General features: G+C 48.4%; 1 protein-coding gene across 1 annotated transcript in view; it reads right to left on the bottom strand.

Annotated features, from left to right (window-relative positions):
• The window catches only part of LOC103749075 (proton-coupled amino acid transporter 3-like), a 37,931-nt gene that overhangs the window by 206 nt on the left and 17,004 nt on the right, over positions 1-20,721 (bottom strand). Inside the window, 5 exon segments of the mRNA XM_008851884.1 lie at positions 3-44; positions 6,617-6,786; positions 11,508-11,674; positions 16,517-16,732; positions 18,068-18,149. Of these exon segments, the coding sequence (XP_008850106.1) occupies positions 3-44; positions 6,617-6,786; positions 11,508-11,674; positions 16,517-16,732; positions 18,068-18,149 (677 nt within the window).

The following is a 20,721-nucleotide window of genomic DNA, read 5'->3' as shown; positions in this document are numbered from 1 at the left end:
GGAGATGACCAGGTCCAGGCGGGGGATGAGGACGGCCAAGAAGCCTGCAGGGAGAGGAGTGTAGGCTGACTGTGTGTCCTTGGAAAGAGGACAAGCATGGTGTTGGAGGGTGTGTGTGCACAGCGGTGTGTGCAGAGTGGAAGCCTGAGAGGACGTGGATGCCCTGCTCTAGCACTGCCTCATCCCTTGAGACAGTCTCCTACCGAACTTGGAGCTAGGCTGGCAGTCATCAAGCCCCAGCCATCCTGCCTCCTGTCTCCACCCCTCAGTGTTGGGGTCACGGGCATGTGAGTGTCCTTTTTCTTTTTTTCCTTTTTGGTCTTTTTGAGACAGGGTCTCCCGTAGCTCCAGCTGTCCTGGAACTCACTATGTAGACCAGGCTGGCCTTGAACTCAGAGAGATACACCTGCCTCTGCCTCCTGAGTGCTGGGATTAAAGGTGTGTGCCACCACGCCCTGCTGAGAATGTCCTGCTTTGCACATGGGTGCTATGGATTCGCACTCCAGCCCTCATGCTTTCACAGCACATGCTCCCACCCGTATTTTAACCCTGAACATAGGTGCTCTCCTTGGCATATTACCCATAGGGTTTTGCACACATCATCTTTATTGGAAGTTCTCTTCAACCATTTTCTCTTACAACCTTCTGTCAGCTTCTGTGCTGTGACAGAAACACTGACTGAAACCAGCTTGGGGAGGAAAAGGTTTATTTGGCTTAAAGCACAGTCCATCATTGAGGGAAGCCAGGCAGGAGCTGGAGCACAGACCATGGAGGAGTGCTGCCAACTGGCTCGCCCCTCTGGCCCGTGCTCAGCCTGCTTTCTTATACAATACAGGACCACCTGCTCAGGGGTGGTACCACCTACAGTGGTCTGGGTCTTCCCACATCACTCAGCAATCAAGAAAATGCCCCACAGATGTCCAATGGAGGACATTCCTCAACTGAGGCGTCCTCCATGCAGGTGAGTCAAGTTGACACTGAAGCTGTCCAGCACAACTGACCCCTTGTCAACTTGACACTCAAACACATCACTATTTACCCATAATTTTTCCATTTCTTGTCCCCAAAATATGTTAATACTAATATTACAATATAAAACAGTACAACTTTAGAAATCCTATAGTCTTTAAAAATTTCAAACACTTTAAACTTCAAAGTCTCTTTAAAAAGTCTCTTAACTGTGTGGCTCCTGTAAAATCCCAAATAAGTTAAATACTGTCTTATTTCAAAAGGGAAGAATTGGGTACACTTAAAACCAAAGTTCGGAAAAGTAGCTCAGGATTGGACATCTGGGATTCACCCAGGATCTTCTGGGCTCCAAGGGGCTTGGGTAGCTCCACTTCTCTGGCTCTGCTGTCCACAGCACACACAGCTTGTCTCATTGGCTCAGGCTGGTTCCAGTCCACACCTGCGGCTGCCCTTGGTTGTTGTCCTGTGGTTCTGGCATCTCCAGTATGCTGGGGTCTCCACCGCAGCTGAGGCTGTACCTTAACCAATGGCCTTTCCTGGCCTCTTATAGTGCCAAGCCTCAGCTGCTCTCTGCGTCCCCTTCCTGCCTTTACAAGTACCATGTAGGAGACTCTTACACATTACCAAGTCCTGCTTCCAGCTTGAGATGGAGTCTCAGAGCCCCTCTGGACCACAGTTTCTGTGTGCAGACCCTGAGGAAATACCTCCCAGAAGATTTCACCATAGTGATGCTGGTCTCTTGTTATTTACAGCTTATTTTCAGCCCAGCTGACCAGCATCAATTGTCCCAGTAAAGCAAAGGTTTTACTTCAGTGGTTCTGGTCCTTGTTAATCACAGCCAATTCTTCAGCCCCAGTTGACCAGAACCCACAGGTTCTCAATTCAAAATATCACACAAACAGCGCTGATAATATGCTTCCCTTGAAACATCACAAGCCAGGCCTCCACCACCCACATTTCTCTTCAGCATAAGTGTTCAAAGCTCCACAGCAATAGCTCACTAAGCTCTCAGCACTCAAGGACTTTTCCAGCCCAAAGTTCCAAAATCTTCCACAATCCTCCCCAAAACAAGATGGTAAGGTCTGTCACACCAATACCCCATGATCTTGGTACCAACTTCTGTATGAGTTTCTTTCTAGTTCTGTGATAAAAACACTGTTCAAAACCAACTTGGGGGAGGAAATGGTTTATTTCACCTTACTCTTACAGTTCATCATGGAGGGAAGACAGGGAAAGAGCTTAGAGCAGGAGCTGGAGCACAGGCCATGGAGGACCTCTGCTCACTGGCTTGCTCCCCTGGCCCCTGCTCAGCCTGCTTTCTTATACAATCCAGGGCCACTTGCCCAGGGGTGGCACCACCCACAGTGGGCTGGGTCCTTCCACATCACTCAACAATCAAAATGCCCCACAGACATGGCCGCAGGTCAGTCCAATGGAGGATTCCTCAATCGAGGTTCCCTCTACGCAGGTGTGTCAAGTTGACAACTGAAGCTGTCCATTACACAAGGGCAGGTAGAGCCCTTGAGGGGAGAGGATGTGCCCAAGGCCACACAGAACTGAGAACCCACTGCTGTCACATACATGCCTTTCCCACTCTACCATGCTGCCTGTCCTGCATGTGAAAGAATTTGGCATACAGCAAGTGCTCAGTACATGTGGGACTCTTACCCAGGCACTGAATCGAGCTTTGAAGTAGCTGTCTAGAATCAAAGATAGAAAAAAGCTATTCTGTTCTGCCCAAATTGCGATGGTTTAGGGGTTAGTAAGGTGAAAGGCTCTTGACCCCAAGCCTGAGTTCCATCCCCAGGACCCACATGGTGGAAGGAGAGAACTGACTCCTGAAAGCTGTCCTCTGACCTCCACCTGTATGCTGTGGCATGCAACAGCCCCACACAGGTACATATGTATACACACAAGAAAAATGTAGTAAAAAATTAAAATGTTTTTCAATATTTCCAATATTTTTTAGACAGGGTCTCATGTAACCCAGACTGGCCTCAAAGTTACTATGTATCCCAGACTAGCCTCGAACTCCTGATCCTCCTACCTCAGCCTCTGGAGTGCTGGGATTACAGATGTGCATCACTATGGCTAGTGATGAAAGAACTGTGAAGGGCTGGAGAGATGGCTTAGTGGTTAAGAACACTGGCCACACTTGCAGAGGACCTGGGTTTGGTTCCCAGCACCACATGGAGACTCACAACCATATGTAACTCCAGTTCTGGGGGATCTGATTCCCTTTTCTGGCCTCTGTAGGCATTGCACACATGTGGTACACTTACATGCAGGCAAAACACACACACATACAAATAATGAAATGAAAAAAGACTTCTGATAAATCAGACACAAACATGACAATGGTAGGCTGCCTGCCCTCTCCCTTCCCTACTATAACCACTCCCAAGTCTCCACATTCTATGTGGACAGTGAACACGTTGGGGCTGGAGAGATGGCTCAGTGGTTAAGAGCACTGGCTGCTCTTGCAGAAAACTTGGGTTGGATTCCCAGTACCCACATGGCAGTTAACAACTGTCTATAACTCCAGTTCCAGGGGATCTGATGCCTTCTTCTGTCTTCCACAGGCACTGCACAACACAGGTGCAGTTACATACATGCAGGCAATACACTCATACATATAAAACATACACTCCAAAGTCTCCACACTCTATGTGGACAGTGAACACATCATAGATTTTCTATAGGAGAAATGTGATGTCTGAATGAGTAAATATGTAATTCATATGATTTAATTTCATATAAACATAATTTTTCTGTGAACAGATTATAGAAAATTTGTTTTGGAAAGCATTCATACAAGCTCACTGGATTTTTTTTCTTTTGCTGTGTTGGGGATAGAACCCAGGACTTCATGTATGCCTGGCAAGTGCTTTACTACTGAGTGAACTAAGCTCGATGGGTCCCTTCCTGAAATTGCTCAGGCATATCTGATAGAGCACAAGAGACTCAGGACCTCACAGTTGGGTCCGCCACCCTCTGATAGCACGGTCCCTGTTCACAGCATCACTTTATAAATCTTTAATAAGCTACTTGGCAGAGGAGGTGCAGAGAAACCCAGCTCCTGCCCTCCTAGTGAGCTCAGGCTCAGAGGATGGAGAGGTGGCATTCAAGGAGCTTGGAGCTTGAATATGTTTGTTCTGGTCATGCCAGCTTCATGCTCAGAACCCTCTCATGGCTCCCTCTTGCCCAAACTCCTTACACCCACTGACGGAGCTGTGGCCAAAGACTCAGTCCCTGCCAAATGCTCTGATCTTCTCTCATCACTCCTTGCTTTTAGTTCTCCAAAGAGACCGTGAGCAGGCCCAGGCTCCGGTCAGTGCACGGGCCTGGCCTCCGGTCAGCTCACGGCCTGGGCCCTGGTCAGTGCACAGCCCCTCCTTACACAGGGTACACACTTCCAATACCGTTGCTTGTCTTTTAGGCTTCAACAGAAACATTCCCCATTGGGAGGCCTCTGGGGCCTCAGCTCAGGCTGAGTCCCAGGACCCTCCTCTGTTCATGGCATGAACTGCCACGTGGCACGTCACATAGTATCTGAACACTTGTCACAGCACATAGCATGGGTTCCTTGCACACACTGCTCATTTGCAAGTGGTGTGAGCAGGGATCACTTCTCCATCCGTTATTCATGGCTGTATTCCTAGAGCTCAGCATACTGTCAGCAGAGAGGAGGCGCCCAACAAGTGACTGCTGAATGAACCAAGGACAATGAATGTGATGTGTGAGTAAAGGGAGAGGAAGTGCTCAGGGTTAGGGTCAGGGCATGTCACAGAGGGTCGCCATCCCTCCTTCCACGATGTGGCATTAGAGGGTTGCTGTCTCTCCTTCCGCTTTTCCTGGTCTGGAGTGGTCAGAACCACTCAGTCTTCCTGTTCATATCACTTGCTTTTTCTTAGGAGTGATTTCAAAACAGCACCTTGCAGACTGATAGTGTCTTGGTTCAGAATAGAAGCCCTGACGCCTTCAGCTAAGCAGAGTACTGTGTCTGTAGAACTCTGGATGTTCCAGGGTTCCTGATGGAGCTCTTGCCTAGCATGCTTAAAGCCTTGGGTTCCATCCTCAGCAGTCATGTGCCTGGTGGCACTTGGGAGATGGAGGCCAGAGGATCAGAAGTTCAGCCAGGTGTGTTGGTGCTCTTGGAAGGCAGAGGCAGGTGGGTCTCTGTGAGATTGAAGACAGCCTGGACTATATTGTGAGTTCAAAGGCCAGCTGGGGCTACAGGGAGACCCTGTCTCAAAACAACAACAAACAAACAAACAAAAAAGAATTTCAAGGTCATCTTAGACTCCAGAGTGAGTTTGAGGGCAGCTTGGGTTATGCAAGACTGTCTCAAAAACAAAACCAAACCAAAACAAAAACTCTGGTGATGTTAGGCCCGTATTCTGGTTACACATGTTGTGGAATCGAAGAGCTCCAAGAACTACAGTTCCTCCTGACACTTGAGGACACTTGACTGCCTCAGCTTTGAGCTCCAACTCCTGGAACCTTTTAAGACTAGAGAGTTCTCAAGTTGACAAGATGGCTCAGTGGAGTGGGGTATGGTAGCACATGCCTTTAATCCCAACATTTGGGAGGCAGAGGATCTCTGTGAGATTGAGGCTTGCCTGGTCTACATAGTGAGTTCCAGGCCAGCTAGAACTACGGGAAGACCCTGTATTGCTGCCCCCCACCTAAAGAAGCCCCCCCTCAACAAAGAAAAATGATGGCAATAAAAAAATGTTTGCAGCCAAGTCCGATGACCTAGGTCCAATGCCCAGAACCCATGGTGGCAGGAGAGAACCAACATCTGAAAGTTGTCCTCAGACCTGCATGCACACTTGTGTGCCCTCACACACACACACACACACACACACACACACACACGCACGCACACAGTTCTCCTCTACCTTACACAATGGTCAAATACAGAAAGCCTCTGAGCCCCCCCTTCTCCAGGTAAAACACCTCCAGTTGCTCTTCCCTCATGGGCATCTTCTGACCTTCTCTCCTAGAATGTTCCGGAGAAATGGCTGCCTAGCCCGGTTCCTGGTGCTTCCTGAACACAACACTTAGTGAACAAACAGGTAGGAGAATGGAGATGGGGAGGGGCGTGAGCCCTAAAAGGATCCCCAGGTCTTTAACAATCCTTTGGGGGTCACTTTATGATGGGAGACTTGACCGTAACGAATGGAAGGAACACAGCATGGGACAAGCAGGCTTTGCTCATGGTCGACTCCTACCGGTTCCAGACCAGTGCAATGTGGGGATGACATTTAATTTCTCTGGGCCATGGCTCTCTCAGTTGTTGACACCGCTGGGTTGGGGTATTGGACATGTCAGGTAGGAGGCTGACCAAACAAAGGCTACAGCCCTCTCCTGTGACTCAGCCAGTACTCACTCTACATGTGCTGTGGGGGGATGCAGACTTCCCCCTGGGAGAATCAGCCAGTGCTCACTCTACATGTGCTGTGGGGGGATGCAGACTTTCCCCCTGGGAGAGTTTGCTAAGGCCAGTTTTTAGGTGGGAAGTCAAAGAAAAAGGGGGCAAGCATCTTGCTCTGGATCCCAAAGGCAAGTGGCAGGCACCGGACTGGGGTGTGACACATGTCATAAGTCTGAGCAAAAAAAGTGTCCTCTGTCTCCTACTCACAGGTCAGGCAGACCAGGGAGGTGGGTGTAGTCAGGTCTGCAAACAGTGTCCAGTCCTCCGACATGTGGGAGATGATGAAGGGGAGGATGATTTCAGCTGGGACCTGAAACTGGAGGGCGTAGGTGAAGAAGATGCCAATGGAGTACATCAGCTTGACCGACTGGTACGGCCTGCAGACAGAGCATCGAGAGGATTTGAGATGCTACAGGGTCCCTGAGAAGATGCTCTACGTGGCCTTGAGTTATCACTGGTTGGCAGTCAGGGACTTGGGCCAGACTGGCTCAGAGCAGAGGAAGGAGCCTATGAAAATGCGCATTCCTGGAGGTCCTGAGGCCATAGGGCTGAAGAATCTAAAGAGATCATATCTGAGCACGCCTTTGATCCCAGCAACTGGCAAGCAGAGGCAGGTGGATCTCTGTGAGATTGAGGCCAGCCTGGTCTACCTAGCAAGTTTCAGGACAGATGGGGATACAGGGGGTTCCTTGTCTATAAAAGGTCATATCTGCATATGGTATGAATCGTAGTATAAAACCATACAATAAAGTCCCTCTTCCCTATCCCTGATTCGGTCTCCAGTTCCCGAGTTTTCTAGTTGTTCTCCAGAAATAATCTGTGATAGAGCATCTTATTTATAATTTTATTTTTTATTTTCTCTGTGTACAGGATATGTGTATGCGTGTGTAAGATGTGTTTGAGTGTGGGTGTGCTTGTGTCATGGTGCACATGTAGAGGTCAGAGTGTGATCTGGGTGTCATCCCTCACCTCCCGCCTCCTCTTGTGTGCCACCACTGGGTAGACCAGGCTCGCTACACTCTGGGGACTATCCTCTCTCCTGTCTCTGCTTCCCTTCTTGCCACAGGAGTGCTGGGATAACAGGCGTGCACTGCTGCACCTAGCCTTTACATGGCTTTTGTAACTCAGATCCTCACATCTTCACGGCAAGTGCTTTACCTACAGAGCCATCTCCCCAGCCCTGTACATACAATCCTAAATAGAAACTAAGGACCCACACATGAACCCACATGTCCTAGTGAGCCTTCTTTTGCTAGATAAGACACTCTGACCAAAACCAACTTGGGTAGGAAAGGGTTTACTTGGCTTACAGCACAGTTCATCACCAAGGGAAGCCAAGGTAGGAGCTCGGGGCGGGAACTTGGAGCACAGACCATGGAGGAACGATGATTACTGACCTGCTCTCCTGGCCTGTGCTCAGCCTGCTTTCTTGTACAACCTAGGACCACCTGCCTAGGGGTAGCACTGCCCACAGTGGGCTGGGCCCTCCCACATCACTCAACAATCAAGAAAATGCCTCACAGACACAGCCACAGGCCAGTGAAATGGAGGAAATGCTTCAATTAAGGATCCCACTTCCCAGGTGTGTCAAGTTGATGGCTGAAGCTTGGCCAGGACACCACAGATGCATGGTGGGACATATCTACATAGCTCTATGAACTGTTAATCTTTGTTATTTCATCAAATATAAAGCTGACTATGGTGGCACATGCCTGAAATCCCAGCACTCGGGAGGCAGAGGCAGGAGGATTGCCTCAGGTTCAAGGCCAGCCTGGTATAGGTAGTGAGTTCCAGGCCAACAAAGGCTATATAGTGAGATCCTGTCCCAACAAACAAACAAAGATGTTTCTTTAAAAATTTTCCCTATTGATACACCAGTTAATGGGATATTTAGATTATTTTCAGAGTGTTGCCAAGAAAACAACGCAGCAAAGTATACGTTATCTGCGTAGCTCAGCACCCAGGTGCACACCTCCATATCCCTCATCCACATAGCTTACATTGTTTACAACTCCAGGGGCAAAAATGCTAAAAAGTATATGTGACTTAAAAAAATTTACTTATATTTTATGTGCACGAGTCTTGCCTGCATGTATGTACGTGCACTCATGTTGTATAGTGCCTTTGGAAGCCAGAAGAAGGCATCAGATTCCCTGGAACTGGAGGACGCATGGTTGTTATCCACCATGTGGCTGCTGGGAACTGAATCTGAGTCTTCTGTAAAAGCAGCTGGTGCTCTTAGCCACTGAGCCATATCTCCAGTCCAAAATAGGTGATTTTAATATTAATTTAAAAATTTTATTTTTTATGTAGGAGTGTTTTGGCTGTATGTATGTAAGTGCACCGTGTGTATGTGATGCCTGCAGAGGCCAGAAAAGGGTGTTGGATCCCCTGGAATTGTACTTATGGATGGTTGTTAGCCACTGTGTAGGTGCTGGGTACTGAACCCAAACTCGGTCCACTATAAGAGCAGCCAGTGCTCTTGAGATGGCTACTGAGCCGTCTCTCCAACCCAATATACATGACTTTAATACTTTTTATGACACAGGGTCTCACTCCATGTCCCAGGCTGGCCTCAAAGTTGATACGCAGCCGAGAATGATCTTGAACTTCTGATTCTCCTGTCTCCATCTCCTGAGTTTGGGATTGGTGGCATGGGTTACCGTGCCTAGTTTATACAGTGCTATTGATCAAACCCAGGGCCTCGTGTGTGCCAGGCAAGCACTCTACCAAGTGAGCTATGTACTCAGCCCCCAGCTGTGATTTAAGATTTGATGCCTGCTGACATTTTTACCCTCTTGTTCCAGCATATGAAAGTCTCTATCTGCCAAAACAGTGTTCGTCTCTGACATTACGTTTCTTGGTTTTTGTTTTGCTCTGTGTCTGTGTTCCTGCCTATGCAGATACATGTGTGTACACCTGCACATGTGTGCAGCTGTGTAGAAGCCAGAGCTCAGCCTTGGGTGTCACCTTTTTTTTTTTTTTTTTTTTTGGCACAGGAGCTCTCACTGGGACCCATGGCTCTCTGGCGTGGTTATGCCCACTGGCCAGCAGGCTCCAGGGACCTACCTGTCTCTCCCTCCCCAGGGCTGGATTACAGGAGGGCTGGAGAGCCAACTCAGCTCGTTGGTTGGTTGGTTGGTTGGTTGGTTGATTGATTTATTGATTGATTGATTGATTGATTGATTGATTGAGACAGGGTCTCCCTGTAGCCCCAGCTGGCCTGGAACTCACTATGTAGACCAGGCTGGCCTTGAACTCACAGAGATCCGCCTGCCTCTGCCTCCCGAGTGCTGGGACTAAAGGTGTATGCCATCATGCCCGGCCATATTTTTAAAATATAGTCTTTTCTACTTCTTGGAGGACCTTTTCATGTATAAAATGCCATTTTATTGCCTATCAACTGTTTAACCTTTTTTTTTTCTTCTTCTTGAGTTTTTAGGTACAGGATGAAGAGTTGAGTCTGATGAGCAGTCAGGTCACAAAAGCTGGTTCACACCAGGCTTTCAATCTCACGGGAAAAAGCAAGCAGGAGCTCACTGCCCAGTCTTTGCCAGGATAAACGAAGCCCAATTAGCCTGAGTAAGACCAGCATATTATGATAAAATCTTACTTGTGTAAAGTCAAGCACAACTTCAAAGAAATTCCACATGAATGACCTCATGTGGTCATTAGCAGGGCGCAGTGAGGAGGGCGAGGCTGACATTTTTCCCTCCTTATTTTACTGCTCTGGATTTGTGGAAAACGAATGCTTCTCACACCCCACCCACCCTGAAAGCCCAAAGCTAGGGACTCCAAACAAAGCTAATGGTTGATCCTCCACCAGTGCTTACCGCATGCCAAGCACTTTTCCAAGCATCTTCTGTATATTAAAGCAATTACTGCTCACAGTCACTCTACCAGGGAGTGCGGTAGCTACTTGTGCTGTTCACCAAAGGCTTCTAGGCCCTTCCCTGCCCTGTGGAGCACCTGGAGGGGAAGCCTGACCGGGGAGTGCTGCCTGTCAAGCCTCACCAGCTGGGGGGTAGGGCATATGGGAGTCAATGGCTCTTTGCCATGGCAACCAGAAACACCCTAGAGCATGGCTGCTCCATCAGAGAACCTCTGCCATCCCATAATGGGCTGGTGTGGTGAGCAAAGGGTTCAGTACTTGTGTGACAGCCACTGAGATCCATCAGGACCCAAGCATCATGTATCCTGCCCTAACTGATACATGGAGGCACGAGGCACAGGTAGGGACCCCCCCAACCCCCGTTGAGAGGGTGGAAGTGAGGCTTGCCCACAACCACGCAGACCAGGATGCAGGTCTCATTAATGCATTAGAACATGTGCTTAGTCACGAGGTACAACCGCCTCTAGAGAGCAGCTGACACTTGACGCATGCATGTTAGGAGCCCACCTCCAGAAGTTTCCTGGATGGATGGATTTAAAAAAATGATCGAAGGCATTCCAGTCCAAGCAGCAGTCCACCTGTGGGACTCCAATCATTACTTAGAGTTACATGTCAAAAACTTTTATCTTCTTTATTTTAGCAAGACATGGTGGTGCATGCCTATAATCCTAGCACTTGGTGTGGAAGCAGGTTGGATTGGGAAGTGAAGGCTAGCTTTGGCTACATAGCAAATTTGAGGCCAGCCTGGACTACACAAGACCCTATCTCAAAACAAAAATTATTATTGTTGTTTTGTTGCTGCTGTGTGTTTGCTGGGCATCCAACTGAGGATGCCCCTCACTCTGAAGCACGGCACTGAACAGCCCCACGCTGCTTATCTTAGGGCCTTTGCACTTTAGGGTCCAACTTGACTCCAGTCTGCTAGACAGTGTGAGCTGGGAAGGTCCTTGAGAGCTTCTCTCTAATGTCAACATCCTCATTTGTTCAGTGGCATCCATAATAATAATGCTTAAGGCCACTGTGAGAAAGTAGGTGAGAGAGACTGTGCACAGTGCCCAGACCATCAAGCTTACGTATTATTACAGTCAACACCAATGTCAACGGCTCACTTCTGCTGCTAAGGCTTACTAACCCCACATACCCTCTCTGCCACTGAGGCTCATGTCCTCTGCCTTCCTGCCCCACTCCAGGCTGGCAGGCTCCTACCAGCAATTGGGCAAATTGAGGGTGATGTTGGCCTGAGTGTTTGATCCAAACTTTATGTAGCCCAGGGTCCCCAAGCAGATGTAGAGGAAGATGATGAAGGGCATCCCCAGGTACAGGATGATGGGAAACTGCTGTGGATTCTCTGTCTGGTTTTTGAGAGGCAGGACCTGGAGGAAAGGAAGGTGTAGGTTCCCCTAGAGGGACAGGCATCCTTCTCCTGGTAGAGGGAGTCAGGAGAGACTGCTCCAGAGACACACCCCTCCACAAACTACACCCTTCCACATGGCCACCCCCCCCAGGGTCCCACCCCTCCACATGACCACACCCCACAAAGCCACACCCCTCCACATGGCCACACCCCTCCACAAGGTCTCACCCCTCCACATGGCCACACCCCTCCACATGGCCACACCCTTCCACAAGGTCCCACCCCTCCACATGGCCACACCCTTCCACAAGGCCACACCCCTCCACATGGTCCCACCCCTCCACATGGTCACACCCTTCCACATGGCCACACCCTTCCACATGGCCACACTACACATATAAATAAATAAATAAATAATAAACATTTTAAAAAAGTTAAAAAAGTGACTCAATTATTTTGAGAGAGTCTCATGAAGCCCAGCTCTGTAAGACCCTGAGGATGACCTTGAACTCCTGATTCTCCCGCCTTTACTTCCCGAGTGCTGGGATTACAGGTGTGCACAACTGTGCTGGTTTGTACCGTGCTGGGGATCAAACCTAGGCTTCATGCATGCTAGCCGAGCATTCTACTAACTGAGATACACTGTCTGGTTTATTTACATTTATCGAGGCAAAGTAACACCAAACTTTCATTAAACCGTTTTAACCTCTGAGTATATTTGCTCTGTGACGCACACATCAGAACAACTCTTCATCTCCAGAACCTTCTCATCAACCCAAACCAAAACTCTCATTAAATAATAATCCCGATGTCTTGCCTGGTAGAAACCCTATTTATACTCTGTCTATATAAATCTGACTGCTGTAAGTACCTCATATAAGGGGAATCTTAGAATACTTCGCTTTTGTATCTAGCCTATTTCACTTAATGTCTTTTTTTTTTTTTTTTTTTTTTTTTTTTTTTGTCTTTTTGAGACGGGGTCTCCCTGTAGTCCCAGCTGACCTGAACTCACTAGGTAGACCAGGCTGGCCTTGAACTCACAGAGATCTGCCTGCCTCTGCCTCCGAGTGCTGGGACTGAAGGTGTGCGCCACCACGCCCGGCTCACTTAATTTTTTTAAAAAAGATTTGTTTTATTTATTTTCTCTGTATGTGTGTGTGTGCCTGTGTACATATGAATACCACATTAGTACAATGCCCACACATGTTAGAAGAGGGCATCAGATCCCCTGAAACTGGAGTTGCAGGCAGTTGTGAGCACCTGGTGTGGGTGCTGGGAATTGAACCTGGGTCCTCTGAAGGAGCCAGTGCTGTTAACCACTGTTATCTCTCCAGCTCTAGCTTAATGTCTTCGAGGCTCATGCAAGTTGTAGCATCTGCTAGAATCTTATTCCTGTGGCTGGAGAGATGGCTCAGAAGAGCTCTGATTGCCCTTCCTGAAGACTTGAGATCAGTTCCCAGCACCCACAAAAGCAGCTCACAACTGCCTGTAACTGCAGCTCCAGGGGATCTAATGCCCTCTTCTGGCCTGGAGGGCATCTGTAGGAATGTGAGAATACACACACAGACATACACACATGTACAGAAATAAAAATAAATGTAAAAAATAAGGAAGCTTCTTGCTTTCAATGCTAAGGAATATTCTGATATATATATATATGTGTGTGTGTGTGTGTGTGTGTGTGTGTGTGTGTGTGTGTGTGTGTAGTTTGTTTGCCCATCCATCAGTCAGCAGACGCAGTGGTCTCCACCTGTAGGCTACGTGAGCTCTCTCCCATCTTTGTGCGGAGAAGGCAGGATAGAGGAAGAATGGAATTTCCTGAGGCTACTCTACAAGCCTGGCTATGGATGCTTGTCCTGTTTTCCAAACTCTAACACCCCTTTCCCATCACCCCTCTCAGCGCTGTGCAGTCTGTCAGCTGGTACCACAGCTGCCATAGATTCAGGGCAAGGATTATTTATTTATTTGAAACAGCGTTTCATATAAGCTCAGGTTGGTCTCAGACTCACTGGGTAGTCAAGGAGGGGACAATAGCATTTTTTTAATTTTTTAAAAGATGTATTAGAGAGAGAGAGAGAGAGAGAGAGAGAGAGAGAGAGAGAGAGAGAGAGAGAGATGCAGGCACCTACAGAGGTCAGAAGAGGGCATCACACCCCCCAAAGCTGGAGTTATAGATGGTTGTTAGCCACCTGATGTGGGTGCTGGAAGTGAACCCAGGTCTTCTGCAAGAGCAGCCAGCACTAACTGCTGAGCCACCTCTGTAGTCCCATGGGGAGTGATTATTTCAGTCAACATCTGTGGTGGGTAGGATAATGGCTTCCCACAGGGTCCACATCTCAATCCCAGGAGTCTGTGAATATATTCTGTTATGTGGCCAAGGAATTCATTTTATCTTTTGAGGTAGGGTCTTGCTATGTAGCTCAGGCAATCTTCCTGTCTTAACCTCCCAAGGGCTAGAATTACAGGTGCATGCCACCACGCCTGGCAAGAGAATTAAGTTTTCAGGTTGAATTCAGGTTCCCCACAGCCGTCAGTTGCTAATAGTTCCTCAGGGAGGGTTGAGGTTTCTTTCCCACTTACCCATGTCTATGTTGGGATTTTGTCTGGCTTGAGTTTACATGGAATTTGTGTGTGCTGTCCCAGTGGCTGTGAGTTCATATGAGTAACTGACCAGCTGACTGGAAACTCTGTTTCCTGTGGTCATCTATCTCCTTTGGTTCTTACAATCTTTCTGGCCCCTCTTCTGAAATGATCCCTGAGCCTTGGGAAGCAGAAGTTTGATAGGTGTCCTACTCAGGTATGAGCACTCTGTGGCCTCTTAATCTCTGTACATTGGCCAGTTGCAGGTCTCTGGATTAATCATCTGCTGCATAAGGGAGCTTCTCTAATGAGAGTTTAGAGACACATTAATCAAGGCAGATCTGGGATCTGGGGGTCCACAAGGGTCCTAAGCAGAGCAGAGATGGCAGGTGTACAGAAGTGTGGGCAAGGGCGAAATTTGTACCGTTTTAAAGAGATGTAGCTTTGTTTGTACGGTGCTTGCCTAGCATGCATGGAGTTGATCCCAAGCAGTGCATCAATTCAAGCATGATGGTGCATGCCTGTGATCTGGGCACTTGGGAGGTGGAGGCAGGAGGATCAGAGGTTCAAGGCCATCCTCTGATATTTAGGGAGTTTGGAGTCAGCCTAGGATACCTAAAACCCTGTCTCAGGATAAACACCTTGAAAAGCAAACCAAACCGAAACTAGAAACGACCGAAACAATTTGATGGGCTGTATCTCAGTTGGTAGAGCGCTTGCCCATTGTGCAGGATGCCCTGGGTACAACCCCAGCAGTGCATGAATACATCGGGTGTCATGGCTCACACCTGTATAATCTTAGCACTCAGGAAGTATGGAGGCAGGAGGATCGGAAGTTCAAGGCCATCCTCAGGTATAAAGCAAGCTTGAGGTCAGCCTTATTGCAAACTCCTATTTGTTACATTGTTTCAGATGAACAGATTTGTGGTCACTCATAGAAGCCAACAGGAAACAAAGATAATCCCAGATTTACACTCAAAGAAACAGTTATGATGGTGGAACTTCAGCACCAGTGAGGGCACTAAAGGGGCTCAGGAGGTAAACTGACTGGACTGATCAGAAAAACCAACCTCTGCTCCTCGGTTTCTGTGTCTGGAAACTGGGTAGACATAGCAGTTCTGTAATTACATTATTGTGAAGTTTCAGTAAGTTATGTCGCGTCCTTGGCATCAAATAACCAAATACCTTAACGTGTGTATCTCTTTTTTTGAGACAGGGTCTCCCTGTAGCCCCAGCTGGCCTGGAGCTCCCCCAGGCTGGCCTTGAACTCACAGAGATCCTCCTGCCTCTGCCTCTGAGTGCTGGGATTAAAGGTGTGGACCACCATGCCTGGCTCATATCTCTTTCCACCTACCAGTGCTATATATATTGTGTGTGAGCATGAGGCATGTGCATCTGTGGTATATGCATGTGCATGTATACACCCATGCATATGCATGTGGAGGCCAGAAACCATCAGGTGTCTGCTTCTCTCCACCAAGGTTTTGACAGTCTCCCATTGAACCTGGAGCTCACTGCTTCAGGTAGACTGGCTGGCCAGTGATCCCCGTTCTTCCTGTCTTCACTCTCCCAGCCCTGGGGTTACAGATATGCTCCCCAGAGTTTGGCTTTCACATGGGTGCTGGAGAGCTGAACTCCGGTCCTCATGCTTGGGCAGCAACCACTTTACCCACTGAGCTACCTCTCCAGAGATGTCCACTGTGACATTTTTTTCTTTTTAAAAAATTTGCCTTTAAAAGGAATTTGTTATTACATAGTACTCATGGAGATGTCAGATCCCCTGGAGTTGGAGTTATAGGTATTTATGAGCCTGATGTGGGTGCTGGGAACTGAACTCAGGTCCTTTGATAGAGCAGCAAGTGCTCTTAAGTGCTGAGCCATCTCCCCATCATCTCCCCATGATATTTCTTGTTGGCTATTCTGTTGGGCCAATGTTAGTCTCCCCAGGAGAGCGTGACACCATCCCTAGGTGCTGTTACCCAGCACCGAGTCCTCAGCCCCTTGCAAGATGCCTGGCTCATAGAAGCCATTCAGTAACTGAATTGCAGGGTGACACAGTGTGACCTGAGATCATGATGGTCGTGAAGAGGGTGTTGGCGATGATGATGCCTCTCTTTTATGTCTTGTGGGACAGAAACATTCCTAAATGATGCCTAGGCTCTGAGCAAGGGACCGCCTGCCTCACCTTCACCTGCCCACGGTGTCTTAAATCCCCTAGTGTCTCAGAGGCTCTGGAACCCTCCCCACCCCCTGCCCCCCTTGTGTGGTTTCAGTCACAGACCTGGATGAGATACTGGAACATCAGAGCCAGGCTGCCCAGGGTGGTGATGCTGGCCACAGCGGAGAAGATGGACAGCACTCAGGGGCTCTGGATGAGCACCAGTGGGACCAGGAAGGGCAGGATCATCAGCATATAGAAAAGTGTGTCTAGGACATGAGTCAGCACCAGGGCCTTCCTGGGCTGGCAGGTGTTCGAGGTGGACTGGGGTTCTACGATCTGCAGAAGGGCAGAGAAAGGCCGGGGATTAACTGGGAAGCACTGGGAGGTGGGTTCAGACTTTAGCTCAGCAAGCAATGTTTTATATACATAGGAAAAGATTTAATCAGTATTCATCTGAAATTCCAGCTTAACTGGGTATTGTGTGTTCGTGTGTGTGCATGTGCACATGTGTGTTTTTGTGAGTGTGGAGGCCAGCACCTTGGTATTGTTCCTCAGCTTTGTCTCCCTTGTTTTTGAGACAGGGTCTCTCATTAGCCTGGCAGCTGTCAATCATGCTAAGCTGGCCAGCCAGAGTCCCAGGTGACCGAACACCTGTTTCTGCCTCCTCATTGCTGGGATGACAAGTGTGCCTTACCATACCATGTCGGGTTTTTTTGTCGTTGTTGTTTTGTTTTGTTTTGTTTTTTTGTTTTGTTTTGTTTTGTTTTTTTGAGACAAGGTCTGACTATGTAGCCCTGGCTGACCTGGAACTAACTATGTAGGTTAGGTTAGCCTTGAACTTAGTGATCTGCCTGCCTCTGCCTCCAAGGCCTAAACCACAAGCCTGGCCCTGTTTCCAGCTTTGCGATACATAGATTCTAGGGGACTGAACTCAGGTCTTTGGGTTTGCCTTGCAAGCACACTAACTGAGCTATCCTCTAACCCTCTCCCTGCCTTTTTGAGACAGGTCTCATGTAGTTCAGGCTGGCCCTAAACTTGCTATGTAGCCAAGGTTGACCTTGAACTTCTGATCTCCCTGTTTCTGCCTCCCAAGTTCTGGGATTACAGATATGAATCTCCACGTCTGGTTTTGGGTGTCCTGTATTTTTATTCTGCAAGCTTAGCCCCCTTAACCATAGTGACTGTGAAAATCGTAGACTCTTGGCATTACGAAACTCAAAGATCCAGTGGTCCTTTTGTCAGACAGACGAGCTCTTCTTCCCTACAAAGTGGTGACTGCCCCTCATACGACTAGAGAAAGGGCATTAATGACACAGCCTACCGTCTTTAGACCTGGCCACCAAAGCTGGGCAGTTCTGACAGTTGAGCAATGTGTCTTTCTGGCTGGGTGTGCCACCCATTGTGCTCCTGTATCCCACAAAGCCCGCAGGGAACGCTCTGACCAGCTGGCTATGTGCATGAGGAACAAGATGAGGGAGGTGACGGCTTGTCAGATATCTTGATGTGACAGCCGGAGATGCCTAAATTTCATCCGGCTTCCCACCTGGACCTCTCAGAGTGTGTCTCTAGTCTAATCTGGGGCACAGACTCAAGAGCTCTTCTCTTGCCATGGCCATGCAGCCCAGAGGTGGAGGTCACCTCCCCCCACTTTGCTAGAAGGGCCTTCTTCACCTGCTGTGAATTGTCCACCGTGAACATGAAGGATGTGCTGCAGAAGCCCAGCAGCGTGATCAGCAGGAAGCTCATGGTGTACCTGGGGGAGAACAGAAGCACAGCCGGGGGCAGGGTGAAGCTACCCTGTGGAATGCTTAAGTTTTGAAACAATTATTTCTCATGATTTAATTTTTTTTGCCCTGGATTTTGAAAATTCCAAATCCTCAGAAAAGCTTGATAGTGTAGTATTAATGTCCATCAACTCTGTTTTTTTCTTTTTGAGATAGAGTTTCATGCAACCCACACATTACACTCCTGTGTGACCCAGAGCGACTTGCTTGCCTTCTCTGAGCTGAATAATTTTCCATCTCAGCAGGTGTGGATAGAGTGATCTCCAAGGGCTGTTCCTGGCCTACATATTTACTTACGATGTCATCAGAAATGGATCCTGACCCCACCCATATGATAATTAGAATTCCTTATCAGGAGATCAGTGCTCAATTGAGGAGCCCACCTCAGGTGGAATGGAGGGGACTGTGGCTGCCATCATGCTGATCACCGCCTGGAGAATTGTGGGGGATGGTCCCATAGGAGGTTCCTGGGAGAGTCTCTGTTCCAACACTGTCAATGTATGTGCCTTTGGGTATGCCATTTTAGCTCTAGAGCCCTGGTCACCCCATTTTTCCTGGGTAATGGAATCCCACACAAGGCTGGCGAGATGATCAGAGATGCTAAATCAGAAAAGCATTTTGTACACTATGAACTTGTATGTGTGTGCATATGTGTATGTGTGTGTGTGTGTCTGTGTGTCTGTGTGTAACTGTGTATGTACATGCATGTGCATGTGTGTGTGTGGTGCTGGAGATCAAACCCTGGGCCTTGGGCTGTTCTGCTGAGATATATCCCTAGCTTTTTTTAAACCTTGGGACAGAGTTCTCCCTACATCCCCCAGGCTATCTGTGAATTCATTTTGTGGCCCAGGCAGGTCTTGAACTCCCAACCTTTCTGCCTCGGCCTTCTGAGGAGGTGGTTGTCCTCAGCTCCTTCCTGCTGCTGCGATAAAACTGACCAAGGGCAACTTAGGAGAAGAAAGGGTTTATTTCATCTTACGCTTCCAGGCCACAGTCCATCACTGGGGGAAGTCAGGGCAGGGCTCAAGGCAGGAGCCTGAAGCGGACGCCATGGAGGATGTTGCTTGCTGGCTCCCTCTCTGGTCCACTCACAGGTCTCTGGGGACCACCATGCCTGGCTCATTTTTTTAAAAAAGTTCTTATTTAATTTATGTGTATGAGTGTATTGCTTGCATATGTGTAAGTGCACCCATGTCATGCAATGCCTGTGAAGGTCAGAAGAGGGCATTGGATTGCCTGGAACTGGAGTTACAGACAGTTGTTAGCTGTCATATGGGTGCGGGGAACCGAACCCAGGTCCTCTACAAAAGCAGCCAGTGGGATCTCAGCAGACTATCAGAGAGTGCTGAGTTCTGTCTTCCCTCTGGCAGAGGACCTGAGAATGCAGGGGATTGCCTGACAGTCCCTGGATCCTGCCTCCATGTGATGGTGAGCTTCCCCTAATTTCACCATACCCATCCCCCTACCTAGGATTTTTGTGAGGCCCATCCCAAGGCCCCAGGGCAGATCTGGCTTTGGTAGCCTAAGGCTGAGATCCTAGCAGGCAGCCTGAGAGGGTGGGTTCCAACCTCCATAGGTGTAGTGGCTCTGATCTCAGCAGACTGCCAGAGAGTGCTGAGTTCTGGCTCCCTCTGGCCTCCCTTTGGCATAGGACCTGAGAACACAGGGGACTGCCTGAGAGTGCCTGGATCCTGCCTCCACATGGTGAAGGAAGCCCGAGTGTACCTGACTGGAACCTGACTTGGGCTTCTGTGGGTACTTCTGAATAGCTGATCTGAAGCCATCAGTTCCTTCCAAATTAAACCTGAGAGAACCTGAACCCTGTACCAACAAGCTTTACATACCAATAAAGAAAGGATCTAGGCACCCCGATAACACAAACAGAAGCATACTTCAACTTAATTTTCATATCAGAATCATAAACAACAAAAGAAATTCACATGCCAAAATCACAACAAAGGAATAATAAAATGTAAACCCAAAACACTATGTCCCCACCAAACCACCAATCCTGTAGAAGAGTTCTACAAGAACCCCCTAGAGATAACCCAGGACACTGAATTTAAAGGAACAGTCATGGGGCTGGAGAGATGGCTCAGTGGTTAAGAGCACTATCTGCTCTTGCAGAGGACCCACGTTCAATTTCCAGGACCCACATGGCAGCTATGAACCATCCTTAATTCCAGTTATAGGGGAATCTGAAGCCCTCTTCTGTAGAAGAGTTCTACAAGAACCCCCTAGAGATAACCCAGGACACTGAATTTAAAGGAACAGTCATGGGGCTGGAGAGATGGCTCAGTGGTTAAGAGCACTATCTGCTCTTGCAGAGGACCCACGTTCAATTTCCAGGACCCACATGGCAGCTATGAACCATCCTTAATTCCAGTTATAGGGGAATCTGAAGCCCTCTTCTTCTTCGTTTCAGCATTGCATGACACGGGTGCGCTCACATACATACAGGCAATAAACTCACACACATAAAATAAAAATAATCAATATATTTTTTTTTTTAAAAAAAGAGGACTGGAGATGTAGCTCAGG

This window comes from Nannospalax galili, unplaced genomic scaffold (assembly GCF_000622305.1).
Source record: "Nannospalax galili isolate Female #2095 unplaced genomic scaffold, S.galili_v1.0 scaffold706, whole genome shotgun sequence".
Classification (NCBI taxonomy): Eukaryota; Metazoa; Chordata; class Mammalia; order Rodentia; family Spalacidae; genus Nannospalax; species Nannospalax galili.
This window is presented reverse-complemented; position numbering and strand designations above follow the sequence as displayed.